We start from the raw sequence: 15,117 nt of genomic DNA on the forward strand, positions 1-15,117 counted from the left end.
TTTCGGTTGCAAATATCACTTGCAAATCACTCCATCGCGTTGAACGAGTACCCTACATTGGCACATTGAAGTGCTCTTGGATTTGATTCTCTTCCTGTATTATAGTACGAGCGCTGTCGTTGAACGCAAATCCATTTATTTCCACTTTCGGTCTAGAAATACCATCTCTCCACTCTGTGCTACATAAGAGAAAACCAATTAAAATATCTGCATTATTCAAGTTCTGTACACCTTGTATTTAAAATCGATATCAAAATGCTAAATGTTTGATGGGGTCACGTGATGACACTCCTTACCACGGGGATTCTGCCTGCGATGAGGAAACGCGAAAGCACCTCCGCCTCCATCTACATCGATTCGCTGTCACCGTTTCCCACAACCCTTGAATCCTATCATTTTATTTGGAGGTGCTTAATTCTTAGTCTGTGTGTGGGGGGTAGCAATTCACCCAGGGCCGGTAATCATGCCATCGACTGTACGTCTTCATTGCGACCGCAACACTCCACTCCACGCAAGCTAGCAGTTCCGCGACACAAAGCTACCAAGCAATCGCAATTAATTAAACAGTCAATTGACAGAACATTTTTACTAAACATTTTTATAGTTCCGGTCCTCACGGTCCGGCCGCCAACTCGATGGTAACCGCCGAACTGGCCAAATCGACCACGATGTCTTCGAAGGATTGCCTGTCCGCCGCTGGTCGCGTCAGCCACAGGTACACTCACAGATGCCTAAGTCCGAAGATCCTGAGTATCAACAAGGGCCCGGTGCAGGCGCTATGCTTTCTGAACTAGCTATGCCGCGGGACAGTAAACTCCTCGGCTCAAGCAGTTGCGCCCTCCTACGCGCCGCTCGTGCCGGGTGCATTTACATTCGCCAGAATGCTCGCGCCCCTGAAGATAACGATAAAAAGACTGCAGATGGCGAGGATGGATCCGGTAATAACTCGGCGGAACGCACCTTCACTAGTCGCAAGTGGATGGCACTTCCTAAACACCTGGAGCCTGCGGAGGTGGAGTTCCTGGCAAAGAGACGAGTTGGCTTGCCATCGCTTTATGGCGGTGTGACATCTGCCGATGGATCTGGGTCTGGCCCTGGTCCCATGAGGCGGACTAAGTTCAAGAAGACGGACCCTGAAACGGGGAAAATCTCCATCTATGAAGCATGGGTCCCTGAAGGGCATCGCATTGAAGGCGAGATCACGGGTGATGTTCAGGCCATTGCTCAGCAGAGTACTGTACCCGTTAAAGCCGAGATGCCTGCGCCCGGAACTGTTGTGGAAGGTGTCGGCATTGTCAATTCGGAGGGTGTCGTGGTTGCGGAAGCTGGTTCGGCTTCTGTTATGACTCCGCCTAAGAGACGACCCCCGCCGCCCAAGCGCAAGAAGATGAAGGGTCCTGGCAGGGGAGGAAAGAAGAAGGTCATGTTTGCTCCTGGGGAAGGCGCCGATGCTGCGACTGTCCACGGCGTTCCCCCCGGTCCGGGTGCTGGTGATAGTGCCCCCAAGGAGGGACAGGATGCTTCACAGATGTCAACCAATCAGCCTGGTCAGGATGACGATGACGACGACGATGGTGATGATGGCGACGACAGTGATGAGGGAGATGAATCCATGATGGATGCGAAAACCCCGGAAACCCCACAGGCTCCATCTGTCGCCGAATCTGGAGACCTAACTTCCGTCAATACCCCGGCCGACTCCAAGGACATTGAAATGACTGACGCGACTTTCGAACCGCAATCTCATGTCTCAGAACCTGCTATGACAGGAAGCCAAGAGATTGAACAGCCACCAGCAGTGCCTGAGGTATCACAGGCTGGATCCCAGATCACCGAGGCTGCTTCTGCTGCGCCTGCTTCTGCTACTGAATCTGATGGAAAGCCTCCTTCCTATCAATTCAATGGCCTTGATCGCCAGTCTTATCAACCCGAATTTCCATCCCCCTTAGCAACAGAGGCGGTGCCCAAGGAGGAGTCTCTTGCTCCAGAGCCCACCCCCGCCGCTGTTGCAGAAATCAAACGGGACTCTATCCCAGCAGAGTCCGTTCCAGAGCCAGCTCAGTTGGCAACTGAGGTTACACCAACCGATTCCAAGGAGACTCAGCCTCCTGCGGAGGACTCCCCTGCATCTGTCAGTCTCGATAAGGCTGCTACCGAAGACGTCCCTGCAGAGCCTTCACATGAGCCGGAGTCAAACTTGCCCGAACAGCCTACCGAAGCACTCATTCCACCGCCAGCTGAACACCAAGATACCACACCTGCTCCGGTTGCGGATGAGGCCCACAATATTCAAGAAGATACCCCCAGTGGCCCAGAGCCTGGTCTTGATTTTACAGACCCAAAGGATGATGTGGAAATGGGTGACGCTCCCGAAGAACCCCAGCAACCCACTGAACCAGAAGAGCCAAGTGCACCTGAAGCTCCCGTGAAGCCAGCTTCCCCTTCGCCGCCAGCCGCAACTCAAGCTCCTACCGATGAGGCCACGGAGCCCCCTGCTCCTGAGCCAGCCGCTGCGGACCCGACTACTGAGGAAGAAGCTCCAATCGCAGCGATCCAAGCAGAAGAACCAGCTGAGCAATCGCCGCCTGCGCCGACTGAAGAGGCTGAGCAACAGGCCCCTTCGGAGGTACAACCTTCAGCCGAAAATGATGAGTCTGCACCTGTACATTCACCCGAAGAACAAAAAGATGAGCCAGAGGCACAAGCTGCCCCGGCTCCTGAATCTGCTTGATTTCGGTCTGGCATAATACATCACATAACTTAGCTTGAATTTGCCTCTGCGGCTGTCTTTCTTTGTGTTGGCTCGTTTTTTGACTGATTTCATGATATATGTATTTTCGGTTCTTACGGCGTGATTGGGGTTATTGTTGGAGTCCATATGGTTAAGATAGGCGTATTTTGTATCATACTATTCTTTTCACCACACTCATATGATGGAATTGATTCCCGCATTTTTAAACCAAAATTGAAAGCGTAGATCTTTGAAACCCAATATTTATAGAAAGTGTGCTACTTGAGAGGACATCGATATTATGTAAGACTCCTCTAACCTTCAAAGGAAGGACTGCGTAGAACTACTACAACATTCAAATGTTCACCTCGGCACCAAATTTCTAGGACTGAGGCTAAACAGCCCGTACGTGTTGAATTTCGGGGATTCTATATAGTACCCAGGCTACCCACAAACCAACAATATCAGAAAAGGCACACAGAAAGCACCAAGCGGACTTCCAAGGATACCTGCGAACATCATACCATGCCGACAACGAACCAAACCAACCCATAGCAAATCGACTTCATAACCATGGCGCAGAAGATAAAGAAGAAAATAAAATCAATAGAAGTTCGAACAAGAAAGAAAATAAGATAAAAAGGTAAAAGGGGGGAAGAAATGAAATAAAAAATTGTAGGAGACAGTGATTGAGCCTAAAGTACGGCATAACCAGGAATAAGACCAGAAACCAAGGATAAATAAGCCGAACGCCTCTGCGGGTGCCAGGTAGAGCAACGGGGGATGAACGGCAAGGATAATTAGCTAATGGGTGGGCAATAACAAAACAATGGGGATGGGAGGGGAAGGGGGAGGGGAGGGGAGGGGTTGGAAATCCTTATAAGATAGGCCGGCATTGATCTCTCATATCTGATCGTAGATGGGAGTTCAGGGAACTCGGCATGTAGCCTGGTAGAATCAAGCTTCAAGGATCAAGAGTTGTTCCTAGAAGAAAGGTTATATGGAAAGAGAGAACCGAGTTGGCTCAAATAATGTCGTTGGTCCCGTTTATTTTTTGCCGCCCTTGACAGTTCGGACAACACTACGGGCTGCGCTTTTCACGCTGCTGCTCAGGCTTTTCCCCTTGGTAGTCTTGCTCGGGCTCTTGATTGTACCCTTCGCCTTGGAAGGGGGCATCTTGGCCTTAATGGGGGTCTTAGAAGGTGCCTTTCTCGCGGCGGGCTTGCGAGGAGGTTTTGTGGAGGCTTTTCCGGCTTTGGCTTTGGCTGGCGACTTGGCTGGCGACTTGGCTGGTGACTTCGCTGGTGACTTGGCTAGTGATTTGGCTAGTGATTTGGCTGGCGACTTAGCAGGAGACTTAGCCGGGGATTTGGCCGGGGGTTTGGCCGGGGACTTGGCTCCCTTTGCAGCGTTGGCGAGGATCTTCTTCTTGGTTTCAGGAGAAGGCCGCTTGAGCTGGTTGGTCTTTTTGGCCGGCGATGTAGTTGCCTTGGCCTTAGTTGTTGCCTTGGCCTTGGCCTTAGCTGGTGCTGCCTTTCGTTGAGGACCGCGGATGGCAGCCTTGACTCTGGATGCAGCTTTGACCGTGGGCAACTTGACAGTCTTCTTCTTCTTCTCGACAGTCTTGGTCTTGGTCTGCCCACGGACTGTGGTAGTAGTGGTAGTCTTCTTTGTAGTTGTCTTACCACGCGCAGATGTGACCTTCGTTACGGCTTTCTTGACGCCGGCCTTAATAGATTTCGCATTGGGTAGCTTGCGCTTCTTTGCTTGAGCAGTCGCGGTTCCAGCCGCTGTTGAGCGCTTTCGCTTCGTGCCTGCATTCTTGGCCTCCTTTTCATTGGCCGCTTCTACTTTGGCACGCTGGTCTCGATCTTTCGGCCGGGGTCCAAGAATACCACGACAGTTCGGTGCTCCGCAGCGGCACTCTTGAACATTTTTGTTGGAGTAGGGACTGAAGTTGGTCAGTAAAGGCTGTACAGTTCAAGATTCCAAGATAAAAACGTACTCAAAGTTATAGTCGTAACTCAGCTCATCTCCAGTCATAATCCCTCGGTCTCCTGCAAATAGAGCCATTCGTGGCTTGCCACCAACAGTCCATTTCTCCATTCGGCAATTCGGCTGACAGGAGTGATTCACAAATCGTGCAATGGATCCTCGTGTGGCGTCAATGATCATGTTTTGATCGAAGTACATTAGATAATAGCACTGGCTTTTTGTCAATCACAGAGTAACGAAAGATTCTCTGGGGGTTTCTTACCTCGTTGTTCTTATAAACGTTCCTCATTCTCCTTTCGCACTCGAATTGAGTGATAATTTCTCCAGTATACTCCACGATGATCTGGTTTGGCTCGAAGGACCGGTTGCTACGCACACCGTATCCTCGATCCTCGGTTTTTATAACCTCCACACCAATATTGTACTTGCCACCAGCCTTTGTTCGAGCCTTAAGCTCACTGAAATTTCGGTTTCCACATTCTGCACCCAATCGGCAGTTGCCATTGTCACACTCGTAGAACATGTAGCGATTTTGGCAATTATCATCACAGCCAGTGTCCTCGTCACACATGCAAGTAGAAAGTTCTTCTTTCTTGTTTGCTCTCCATTCCCCGGCAGCATCACCAACGAAAACATCTAAATATACCGGTTAGCTCTTGCCCTAAGTCAAATAAATATCTTGTGCTAGAAAAGTCCATACTGTGGTTGGTCTTGCGCCACTCATCCGGTTTGGGTTGACCCTGTGGGAGTGGGGAGAAAATGTCAAAAGGAAGAACATAATCTCTTTGGGTCTTTATAAGTCGAGCCCCGGCAAATATTGGCATAGGGAGATGGCGCCGTTGCCTGATAATGTCGAGACTAGATTTCTCAGAATTTTTGCTCTTGCGCTGTTTCGGAGGAGAATTGCTTGCTTCCTGTCCACTGTACAACCCATGTTTCATCCATGTCTTACGCCTATATTTGGGAACAGGCGGGACAATAGGCTCCTCGGCTGGTGGCGATTCATCCTTAGACTTCAGATCTAGGAGATCACTCTCAGAGACCCGGCGCTTCTTAGCAGGTGGTTCTGCTGCTGGCGCTGGCACTGGCGCTTCCTCCTTGGCTGGCGCAACCCGGGGACGAAGACTGGCACGTCGACCAACCTCTTTGCCCTTGTCACTCAGCTCCCTGGACCGTTTACCCAGAACACGGTTGGCTCGTTCCAAAAAGTCCGAAGCCTTGTCCAGTATACTAGAGCGAGTCGATAGCCGTAGTGATTTTCGGGAACCTTCATGGGGCGTTGATTTTGCCGCAGCCGGTGTCTCATCCTCGGCCAGTGCCTTCTCAACACGCTTTCGTAGAGTCCGTTGCTGAAGGAATGTGGTCGTATCTTCGGATTGTGGTTCTTGTGAGGACTTCGAAATAGGCGTATCGGGAGCCATTGAGTGGTCTTCGATCAAGGTATCATCAGTAGACAGACCCGAGTCAGTCCGCAATGACGACTGCATCACGGCGATACTATGTCTGAGCCCAGACCGCGAGCGCTTTGCGCTGGCCAGACTGTCGACATAGGCTTGACTTGATGAGGTGGCGGTGTCATTCTTCTTGACCGGTGTGTTCTCGAGCGCCTCGGTGGCCTGCAACGATGCGCGTGTGGCTCGTGTTGATCTCCGTGGCAGTGTCGATGGCTCCTCCTTCGACGCGTTCTCGGTGTTGCTTGAGGTCTCAGAGCGGCTGGCCTCTGGTGTGAGGAGCTGCTCTGGGACGTCGAGGCTCATCGTGTCGTCGGGGGTGTCGTGTGTGGCAGGGACGTCAGCGAGAGCGGGAGTTGCGGACGCGGCCAGGCGGGAGGTTCGGCGCGCCATGTTGAACACGAGATCCACAGTTCGGGAGAAAGACAATCCACCGGGTTGGATCGTCCTTCTCAAGCACTTGAGATGGGGGCGAGTGAGTGGTCTGGTCGGGGAGTATCAGGGGTGGAAAGGTAGGAAGATCGGTAGCCGCGCGCCTCTTATCAATTGAGGGCGAACGGGGATGTCTGACGCGTGCAACATCAACATTCAACTTTTTAACGAAATTGCCGAGAATCTAATCAAGGGCGAACTAGTAAAGGAGTTAAAAAGGCGTATGACATGTCAGTTGGAATGTTTAAATTCCTCATAACTCTCGCCCCCGCAGTTACATACACAGTTACATACGCGTGCTTTTATAGGATTCGGTAGATCGGATTAATTCAACTGTTTCTATGGCCAGTTCATACAAGCATGTCTTAACCAAAGGCATGCACTAGATATCTTCCTCCGTAGAGATTTAGTTAGAATATTCATGGGGAATCCCCAAAGAAAAGGAATATAAGGATAGGACAGATAGCAAGTCGGACATTCACGACTGGAGATTATCTCAGAATCGGACGCACGATCCAACAGAGTAGGGACAAAAAGAAATGAGATCAAGAATAGAAAATATTCCAGAGAATGTCAATGACATGATAATGCCTCGCCAAGGGTAATGTAATAAAAGTAGGGAATTATGACAGGAGGGGTATGAATGTAACAATTAGAACGGTAGAACGGGGATATTATCCCAAAGAAAAAGAAATGGTATGTGATCAAGAAAATGAAATCGTGTCGTCTTCACAGGTCGTAACAGGCAGAATTGAGAGAGTGCTTTTTGTGTTGATGGTTCCTATTGATGGGGACCAACCTCTTGCATCTCAATCCCCGCCTGAGACTCGACGTCACGGTGAACGAGATACTTGCGCTTTTGCATAGCATAACGCTGGTCGCCCTCTTCGTATGGCTGCTTGAATTGCATGTAGGTAGGAGGACGAGGCCGTCCTAGGATCGAGATCCAGTTCGTCAAAACATTTCCCTGAGTGAATGGCCGGTGGCGATCGGCCTTAGCAAACTTGTGGGAGTTGAGATACTCTCGGGTAGTTTCACCCCGACCGGTCAGGAACAAGTGATAAATCCAAAGCGATAATGGATAGGGGGTGGCAACAGCACCATAGATAAACATTGCGAATGGCACTCGCCATTTCGAAATGGAAGCACCGAAAGAAATATTCTCACGCGACATGTAAACCAAAATGTGTGCCAGGCTAGCACCGAGTAGGAACAACCCCAATAAGGTACCCCAGCTGACGAAAGCGAAGAAATAACGGTAGTTGCGGCGCCCAACACAATTGTTTAGCCAAACACAGTGGTGATCGAGTGTCTCCACACAGTTGTCACACACACGGCAGTGATAGCAGCGAGGCGGCCGCCAGATACTGCATGTCTTGCAGTATTTGACGGGAACATCCATAGCTGCAGACTCAGAGGTAGCGAGCTTCACCATAACCCAGTCATTTGTTGGTGGTCCAAGTGACAATGGGTCATTAGCAGGGTTTGTTGCAGGCATAGGGTGGGCATTTCGAGGCATGATGCCAGGGTCAACAACAGATGCATGTACAAAGGACGAAAAGCAGATGTAAAAAACGTATGCGAAAACGATGGGAATGGCAGGGGAGATATTGTGCCATAACCAAGGAGCTGAGAATCCAAAGAACAGGGCTGATGGAACGACCACCAGAATTCCTGTGAGAATGTTGATCGGTTTATCTCTCGAGTTCTGGAATCGACCTCCACCACAGAAAAAAGTGTTGCCAACAAAATACTCCCAGTTCTTGCCCATATTACTCTTCGGGAATTGTTGCTTCTTTATATCTGTAGCTCCCGGAGAAGAGCCAGCAGAGGAAAGCCTGGAATGGCCCCGGGGATCATGTGGATTTTGAGCAGCCGCCTTGTTCTGTAAGAATGATAATGGTGATTTTGGAGGCCCATCATGCGGGTTGTGCACGCTGTAGTTCACATTCAGATTCAAATTTTCGGGACGCTTTTTGCCGTTCTGGTCTCGATCCCGTAAAAGCCGCACACTCTCCCCTAGGCTTCGGATTGTTGTATTTCCTATGGGGCTGGCGTTTGAAGTATTGCGATCAGGAATGATAGGATCTGTGAATTCGGTACCACGTGATGGCGGGGGCTCCATATCCACTGGAGGGAGCGATCCCTGTTGATATGTGCTGTTCGAGATCAAGCTTCGTCTGTTTTGGCTCGTGTGGTCTCCCCACTCGTCGGTCGACGATACTGTTCCCTTGGTCATTGGTCGAGTACTTCGGTGCGCTTGTAGTCGTTGAGAACTCATTGGACGAAAGAATGCTGAGGCAGTCAAGGAAGGGATATGTGTCCTACTCAGCCGGCTGCCAGAGCTTCCTGGTCTGCTTGTCACTGAGTTTCTGGTGGGGGGTGGACCACGTCGAGAGGCTGAATTACGCTGTTGCTGAAGAGGCGGGGGTGGTGGTGATGTATATGATTGCGAGTTCTCCCCATCCTCGGAGGCCATATCCGTAACCCTGGAGGAGATGCCTCCCACTGATGGAGGCCGTGGAATGCCCAAAGCATGTTGCTGGGTTGGTAGTTGATTCATATCGCCAGTTTCGGAGCGGTCGGCGTAGTTTGCCATAACTGAAAACTCTGGAGAAGAGCACACAGTACGTTTACTAACAGATTGTGCGAACTCTCATATTCGTTCGGTGATCACAGAACACGTGGGTTAGGCAAGAATCGCGGTGAGTCGGAGGTAGGCAATACTCCGAGGGGCGGAAACAAATCTATGTAAAAGAGTGACAAGGTTGGTGAAGAAAGGGTCTAATGAGAGGCTGAGGAAGCTTTGAATGCCCTATAATATTATTAATATGAGTTAGTTCGGTCGATGCGTTGAGGGTATTCCTTTTAAAATCCACGCGTCCAGAAATCCGGGGGGAGCAAAGATCGCAAACCCCCTGATCTAGATATAGAGTAGTAACAAGAGCCACAACGTACCTCGGGGATGTAATGTAATCAGATATTAAAGATCGCAGAAGATCAAATTCCAATTACATCACCTTCGGTGTAAATCACCAGCAAATAGGGCCAAAGCCAGGAGTTGAGCAACCGCGACTGGCAGATCAACTTCAATCCCGAAGTTCCCAAAATCCACAAATCGATGAGCTCAATTCAATGCTGACTCATCTACTCCACCACGTGACTTGGCAACATCATTCGATGCTTCCGATTCTCTCGCACCACCTCGTCCCCAGTCTTCCGCGATAACCCCCCATCCACGCACGACCCGCTGCCATAATGTCTTCGATCGCTGCCATGGCTTCCCGCCGGGCTCTGGCTCGCCAGCCCATCTTCCGCGCTGCCCCGCGCCGCTTCATGTCCTCCAAGGTCGAGGAGGCCAGCCTTGACAAGGCTCCTAAGCGTGACCCCGAGCTCTACGTATGGATATCCGGCTGCCATTGATCTGCTCCGAGCCGCCCAGTCTAATTCCTGTTCCTATAGGTTCTTCTCGGTATCATGTCCGGCGCTTTCCTCGGTGCTGGCTGGTAAATTACCCCCCTCCCCCCGCGCCCGATACCCGATATCCCCATGCTCCTTGTGACGTTTAAGGTGGCTAACCGCCACCTCGTCGTGATGACACCACCCACCGACCGACCGAGGAGCTTCGTGGGCCATGTGGTAAACGATTCGAGGACTTCAATTGGCTGACCCGGCTGCCTGCGACTATTAGGTACTTCGGCTCCAAGCCCACCTCCGTCACCTCCGAGAGCAACGTTCGCATTGCCGAGAGCTCCATGCCCTGGCACGCTGCCTCCGAGGATGGCAAGATCTACAAGTACCAGTACCACCCTAACGGTGACAAGAGCCAGCCCCTCCGCGCTGCCCCCAGCGCCCTGAACACTGTTATTGTTCCCAACGTCACTCTGCCCGAGGTATGCAGTCCCTCAGGCCTGTCTGGCCCTAAATTATCCTCACATATGCTGCCCACCAGCTATTTCTCGTCTTCCATATGCGATCTTGGTTTGGTTCTCTGTTTTACAATTGCTGACTGATTCGCGTCATCTGATAGGACCTCCACGAGAAGTTCAACAAGTACGGCAAGGAGGAGTGGGACTACTAGATTATTTAAGTCGAGTCCCTTTAAAAGACGATGTGAGAGCGAATTGCCGTTTTGGCGGCTAAATGCTGTATACTAAGACCGGCGAAGAGTTGGGGAGAGTCTGTGGCCTTGGATTTGCGTTTGCGATTACCAGAGATTTGTGCATAGTATTCCGTGTCCGTAAAGAGAATCAATTGACAACCTGTCTCTTTCTTTTGTTTAATTTTGCGCCATCTTATCTCCAGAAACTCGGAATTGACTCCTAAATTTATCATGAAGCCGTGTTGGATATGACGGTATCCATTATCGTTGGGTGTAAGTTGTCTTGCGGGTATATTGAATGTGGGTAGTTCCCGGCTTCACCCGCCATGCCGATTCATATGCATCCAAGCTCTGGAGCTTAAATATTCGACCTTGAAAAATTTAATGTTCGGAATTTCATGTACTTGAAACCTACATAAGCATAATCGAAAGCTTCTGCTATAGGTATGTCCATACACTTCTTGAGACTACATACATACTCCCTTCAACATTTGAATGTTCCAAGTTGCAAACTTTCTTGTCTGGATGTATATATATGGAAGTGCATAAAGGATTTGAATTTTCATTGAGATTGATGGAATCCAGAAGTAATCTCTGTGCAAGTGCTTGGAAGTATTTACTAGTAGGTACCTACATACCTTGAATGCTTATGTCAAGATGTCTGCAGTACCTGCCCGGCACTGGGCAATAGTAGTACTCAAGCTACTCAACATTTGAAGTGTAGCTAGGCACCTTCAATCAATGTTCAATGTTTGGGTCAACTGATATCCGACTGGTCTATCATCTCCACATGTACCAGTCAGGGCTGGACACACATCAATATGCCCAACATTGTGACATCTGGAACATTTGAATGAAAATTCGAATGTATGCACATGTGTATTGATGTACACCTAGGCCTCCATACCTGCCCAAAATTTGAAAATATTCCTAGCACTTGAGTACTACATCCATCGGTATGTATTGATCACTTCAAACATTGAATGTTAAGCACTCCCGCCCAGGTACCGTTTAGATCAATTGATTGATCCAGATGTCAACATTATTGATGCGGGCACCTCCAGCACTTGAGGACTGGGCATTTTGCAATATTGGAATATCCACCCACATGCATTGAATAAACATTTGAACAATATTGAATGAATTAAACTTAAAAAACACTGAACTGATCACTATGAAAAGAATGACAGTCTCAAGAATGGTTCATGATACATGTTAGAAGTTTTTAGACGCACACAAGCTCTCCATCTATTAGCGATCATAGTAATTACAGCGCAGTAGCCTCATTGCCTTCGCTAGCAGGCTTTGCCTCAGGGGAGCTAGATGTCTCGGCTGATCGCTCATTGCCCTGCACAACGGACGCAGGTCTCTCCGGAGCGATCGAGTCCTCGGGACGTCCGCCAGTCTCGGGGTTCTGACCCTCCACATCTGGGTGAGGGGGTGCAAGCCGACCGTCCACAATGGGAACGTCATGTGCGTGCTCAAGGCGGGACTTGGATTCCCAGCGAGTCTCAAACTTGACATTGCCGTCAGCGCGAAGGGAGGCGACAAGATCTTCGGGCAAGACATTGCCGTGCTGATCACGGTACTCGACGCGAGCTGTGGAGCCGGGAATTGTGGGAGCCGTGACTGCGGCCTCCTCTGTTTGCTTGTCTTGGGCAATATCCACGGGTTGTTGGACTGGAGGCTGCTCGGGTTGCTTCTGCTCAAGCACCTCGGGCTGCTCCTGTTGCACCTGAGGGGTAGGCACTGGCAGGGATGTTGTTGGAATCACTTGGTTCGCGGAAAGGACCTCAGAGTGGTATTGGCTCAGCTATTGGTGAAAATATTCGATGTCAGCCACGCGTTTCGGCGGTTTCACTCAATATCCTCGGCGGGGAGGTCTCCACTCTGGAACACTGTCACTTACGTCGGTGTGAAATCTGTCACAATCAAAGTCCCAAGTATCCAAGAGCTTAGCCTTGTAACAGGCACTCTTGGTCCAAGGGTTACCGTAGATCAAGGGAGAGTACATGGTGAAAACGGCGATGCTAAGGATCACGAATCCAGTCATGATGAGCTTTCCAATAGCAGGGCGTGAGGCAAGACCGAAGATCTTCACGCGGTTGAAAACAAAGTCGAACTGTTGGCATAGAACCATAATAGCAAAGTAGAGGGCCGGCAAGTAGTGGTGCAGGAAAAGTTGACGGGCCATCAGGAAGAACGGGAAATAGTGGAAGAACCAACCCAGAACGCTAACGCCGACTTCGTAATCGAAGCGTTTCCACGAGTTATTGCTATAGTCATTGCAGCTACGCTGCCAACGAAGAATCGCAATGGCCTTGAAAACAAAGTAGATGCCAATGGCGGCAGTGGATGACCACCAGATGAGGGGGTTGCCCAAAAGATAGATCTGGCGGGCTTCCTTGCCCCAGAAGTTGATACCACGGAGGAGAGTGGGCCATGATGGGGGGCGAGAATCCCAAGCGTGGGACTCGACCAAACCAGCGTTGGTGGTCCACATGACCTTCTGTAGCTCCCAGAACTTACCCAAGAAGCCTGGGTTGCGGTAGTTCACTCGTTCGGCATCCTCCAGCATCATAGGGTGCGAGTTATCCTCGATGTACCAAATACTGTTAGGCAGAGTACCGGCCTTCGCACAGGTGACTTCTTGTTGTTCATATCCCCAGTCGGGAAGCTTGACCTTGTGAGAGAACAGCACGCAGCCAGTCATGATGTGGACTAGTCTAAACTTTGTCTGGATAGTTCGAACGCGCTTCTTGGATAGTTCTCCCTCGGACATTGACGGGACAATCTCAACCTTAAACATATCATTGGCATCTCCAGGGAAACCTTCATATCCATAGGCCGAGACCTCGAATTGCCAGTCAGCCTCTGTCACCGGAGGACGCTCGTCATGTGAATGAATGCGTCGGTGGGTGAGCAAGTGGTAAAGTTTGATAACGGCTCCATCCTCGATAAAGTTATCGGTAGCAGTCAAATTGTCCCAGGCAAATGCTCCTGGAATCTCTCCATCGGGGCCTAGGGGTTGAGTCGAGTTCTCCAGAAGGAAAACATTGTTCTCATCCTTGTGGGGGTAGAGGGTGATCTGTTGTTGCTTGCTGCCAGTCGGGTACATGTGATTGTGTGAGTGTAGATAACCACCCTGGGTATTCAGGTGACGAAGGCTGACACGGGATCCGAAGGAGACATCAGCGGGGACATCTGTCATGGACTTGGAGTTGAGGGTAGCCTGGAACTCCGAGGACATGAAGCCATCACCTTCACCAGGGTTCACCAGGCAAGTGAAGTGAATCGCAAACATCGCAACATAAAATCCAAGAGGAAGCACGATCAGGCAGAAGGCGCGGGAGAATAGGTGCTTGAACCACAATCGGGGTGTAACATTCTTCGAGTCTCCGAGAACTACCCACAGCTGGAGGGCTGTGAGCGACCCAACCCAAGCCATGGTGAACAAACCAACCCATTTGACACTGAGAGTGGCACCCAGGGAGAGACCGGTTGCAGCTAGCCAAAACCACCAGGCACCTCGGAAGGCATACTTAGGACCCAATTCTTGTTGATTCGAGAAACATGTAAATGCCAGAGCAGTTAGGGCCGTGAAGAAAACCAGTGGGGAATCCAGAAGAATCAGGCGGGATTGAGTGGTCAGTGCATTATCTAGATCCGGGGTTAGCTTGATATTCGGATTTTACAAAGCTTTAATTCTTACCAAAGATAACAGCGCTGGCACCCATGACCGCAGTGGAAGACCGACAGCCGCTGGCCTTGAGTGTCAAGAACATCAAGGAGACCGTTAGAACACCCATGATAGCGGGCAGCATACGCATAGCGACATAGGGAACGCCAGGCTCAAGATAGTCCTTGCCAATGTCCTTGAAATCGAATTCTCCATCGAAACCAGCCAACCAGCCGGCCAGGGTAAGGAGCATCTTGGCGAGAGGCGGGTGGACATCCATAAAGAACTTTCCCTTGATATACTTGCTGGCAAATCCACCGAAGCTGTTCAAAAAGGTCATCAATTAGCACAAAATACATTTTTTGTTTACTCGTGACCCGAGAAACCCAAAAAACGTACTGGACTTCATCGAAGACAACACTTGTAGGTTGGTAGATGCGGAATAGACGCACGACGGCGCCAATCAGCGTCACCAACAACAGAAGGATATAGTCGGAGGCGGGGAGGTTGAAGATGTCATAGTCCTTAACACCATCGGAGGCATAGGTTGTAGATTTCTTGTTCTTAAGACCATCGGAGGGATTGGTTGGAGATTGAGGTTTCTTGGGCCCTGGTGAGCGACTACGGCTCTGGCCACGACCACCACGGCCGGGCCGTAGACTGTCTTTCTGACCCATTGTCACGATCTCCGCGGATGCACGAGGTATGAGGGGCGCAGTAAAACCGG

General features: G+C 50.3%; 5 protein-coding genes across 5 annotated transcripts; 2 read left to right on the plus strand and 3 right to left on the minus strand.

Annotated features, from left to right (window-relative positions):
* Positions 1-463: 463 nt before the first annotated feature.
* On the plus strand, positions 464-2,731 carry N7466_006135 (uncharacterized protein; the record flags this gene model as incomplete). Its single annotated transcript, XM_057165532.1, has 2 exons — positions 464-475; positions 605-2,731. 2 exons carry the CDS (start codon positions 464-466, stop codon positions 2,729-2,731), a joined length of 2,139 nt encoding a protein of 712 aa, XP_057021131.1.
* A 1,047-nt stretch (positions 2,732-3,778) lies between these two features.
* N7466_006136 (putative histone-lysine N-methyltransferase (Ash1)) lies at positions 3,779-6,570 on the minus strand (the record flags this gene model as incomplete). Its single annotated transcript, XM_057165533.1, has 4 exons — positions 3,779-4,682; positions 4,737-4,936; positions 4,989-5,362; positions 5,427-6,570. 4 exons carry the CDS (start codon positions 6,568-6,570, stop codon positions 3,779-3,781), a joined length of 2,622 nt encoding a protein of 873 aa, XP_057021132.1.
* Positions 6,571-7,390: 820 nt separating this feature from the next.
* On the minus strand, positions 7,391-9,208 carry erf2 (palmitoyltransferase ERF2; the record flags this gene model as incomplete). Its single annotated transcript, XM_057165534.1, has 1 exon — positions 7,391-9,208. One exon carries the CDS (start codon positions 9,206-9,208, stop codon positions 7,391-7,393), a length of 1,818 nt encoding a protein of 605 aa, XP_057021133.1.
* Positions 9,209-9,867: 659 nt separating this feature from the next.
* Positions 9,868-10,690, plus strand: N7466_006138 (uncharacterized protein; the record flags this gene model as incomplete). The annotated part of the gene is made up of 4 exons (XM_057165535.1): positions 9,868-10,008; positions 10,072-10,115; positions 10,301-10,502; positions 10,640-10,690. 4 exons carry the CDS (start codon positions 9,868-9,870, stop codon positions 10,688-10,690), a joined length of 438 nt encoding a protein of 145 aa, XP_057021134.1.
* Positions 10,691-11,978: 1,288 nt separating this feature from the next.
* Positions 11,979-15,067, minus strand: pmt1 (protein mannosyltransferase 1; the record flags this gene model as incomplete). Its single annotated transcript, XM_057165536.1, has 4 exons — positions 11,979-12,524; positions 12,621-14,371; positions 14,424-14,713; positions 14,790-15,067. The coding sequence occupies 4 exons, from the start codon at positions 15,065-15,067 to the stop codon at positions 11,979-11,981; spliced, it is 2,865 nt and encodes a 954-aa protein (XP_057021135.1).
* Positions 15,068-15,117: the final 50 nt, after the last annotated feature.

The sequence above is a fragment of the Penicillium verhagenii genome (assembly GCF_028828195.1).
Source record: "Penicillium verhagenii strain IBT 33310 chromosome Unknown utg000006l_segment0_segment0, whole genome shotgun sequence".
Lineage (NCBI taxonomy): Eukaryota > Fungi > Ascomycota > Eurotiomycetes > Eurotiales > Aspergillaceae > Penicillium > Penicillium verhagenii.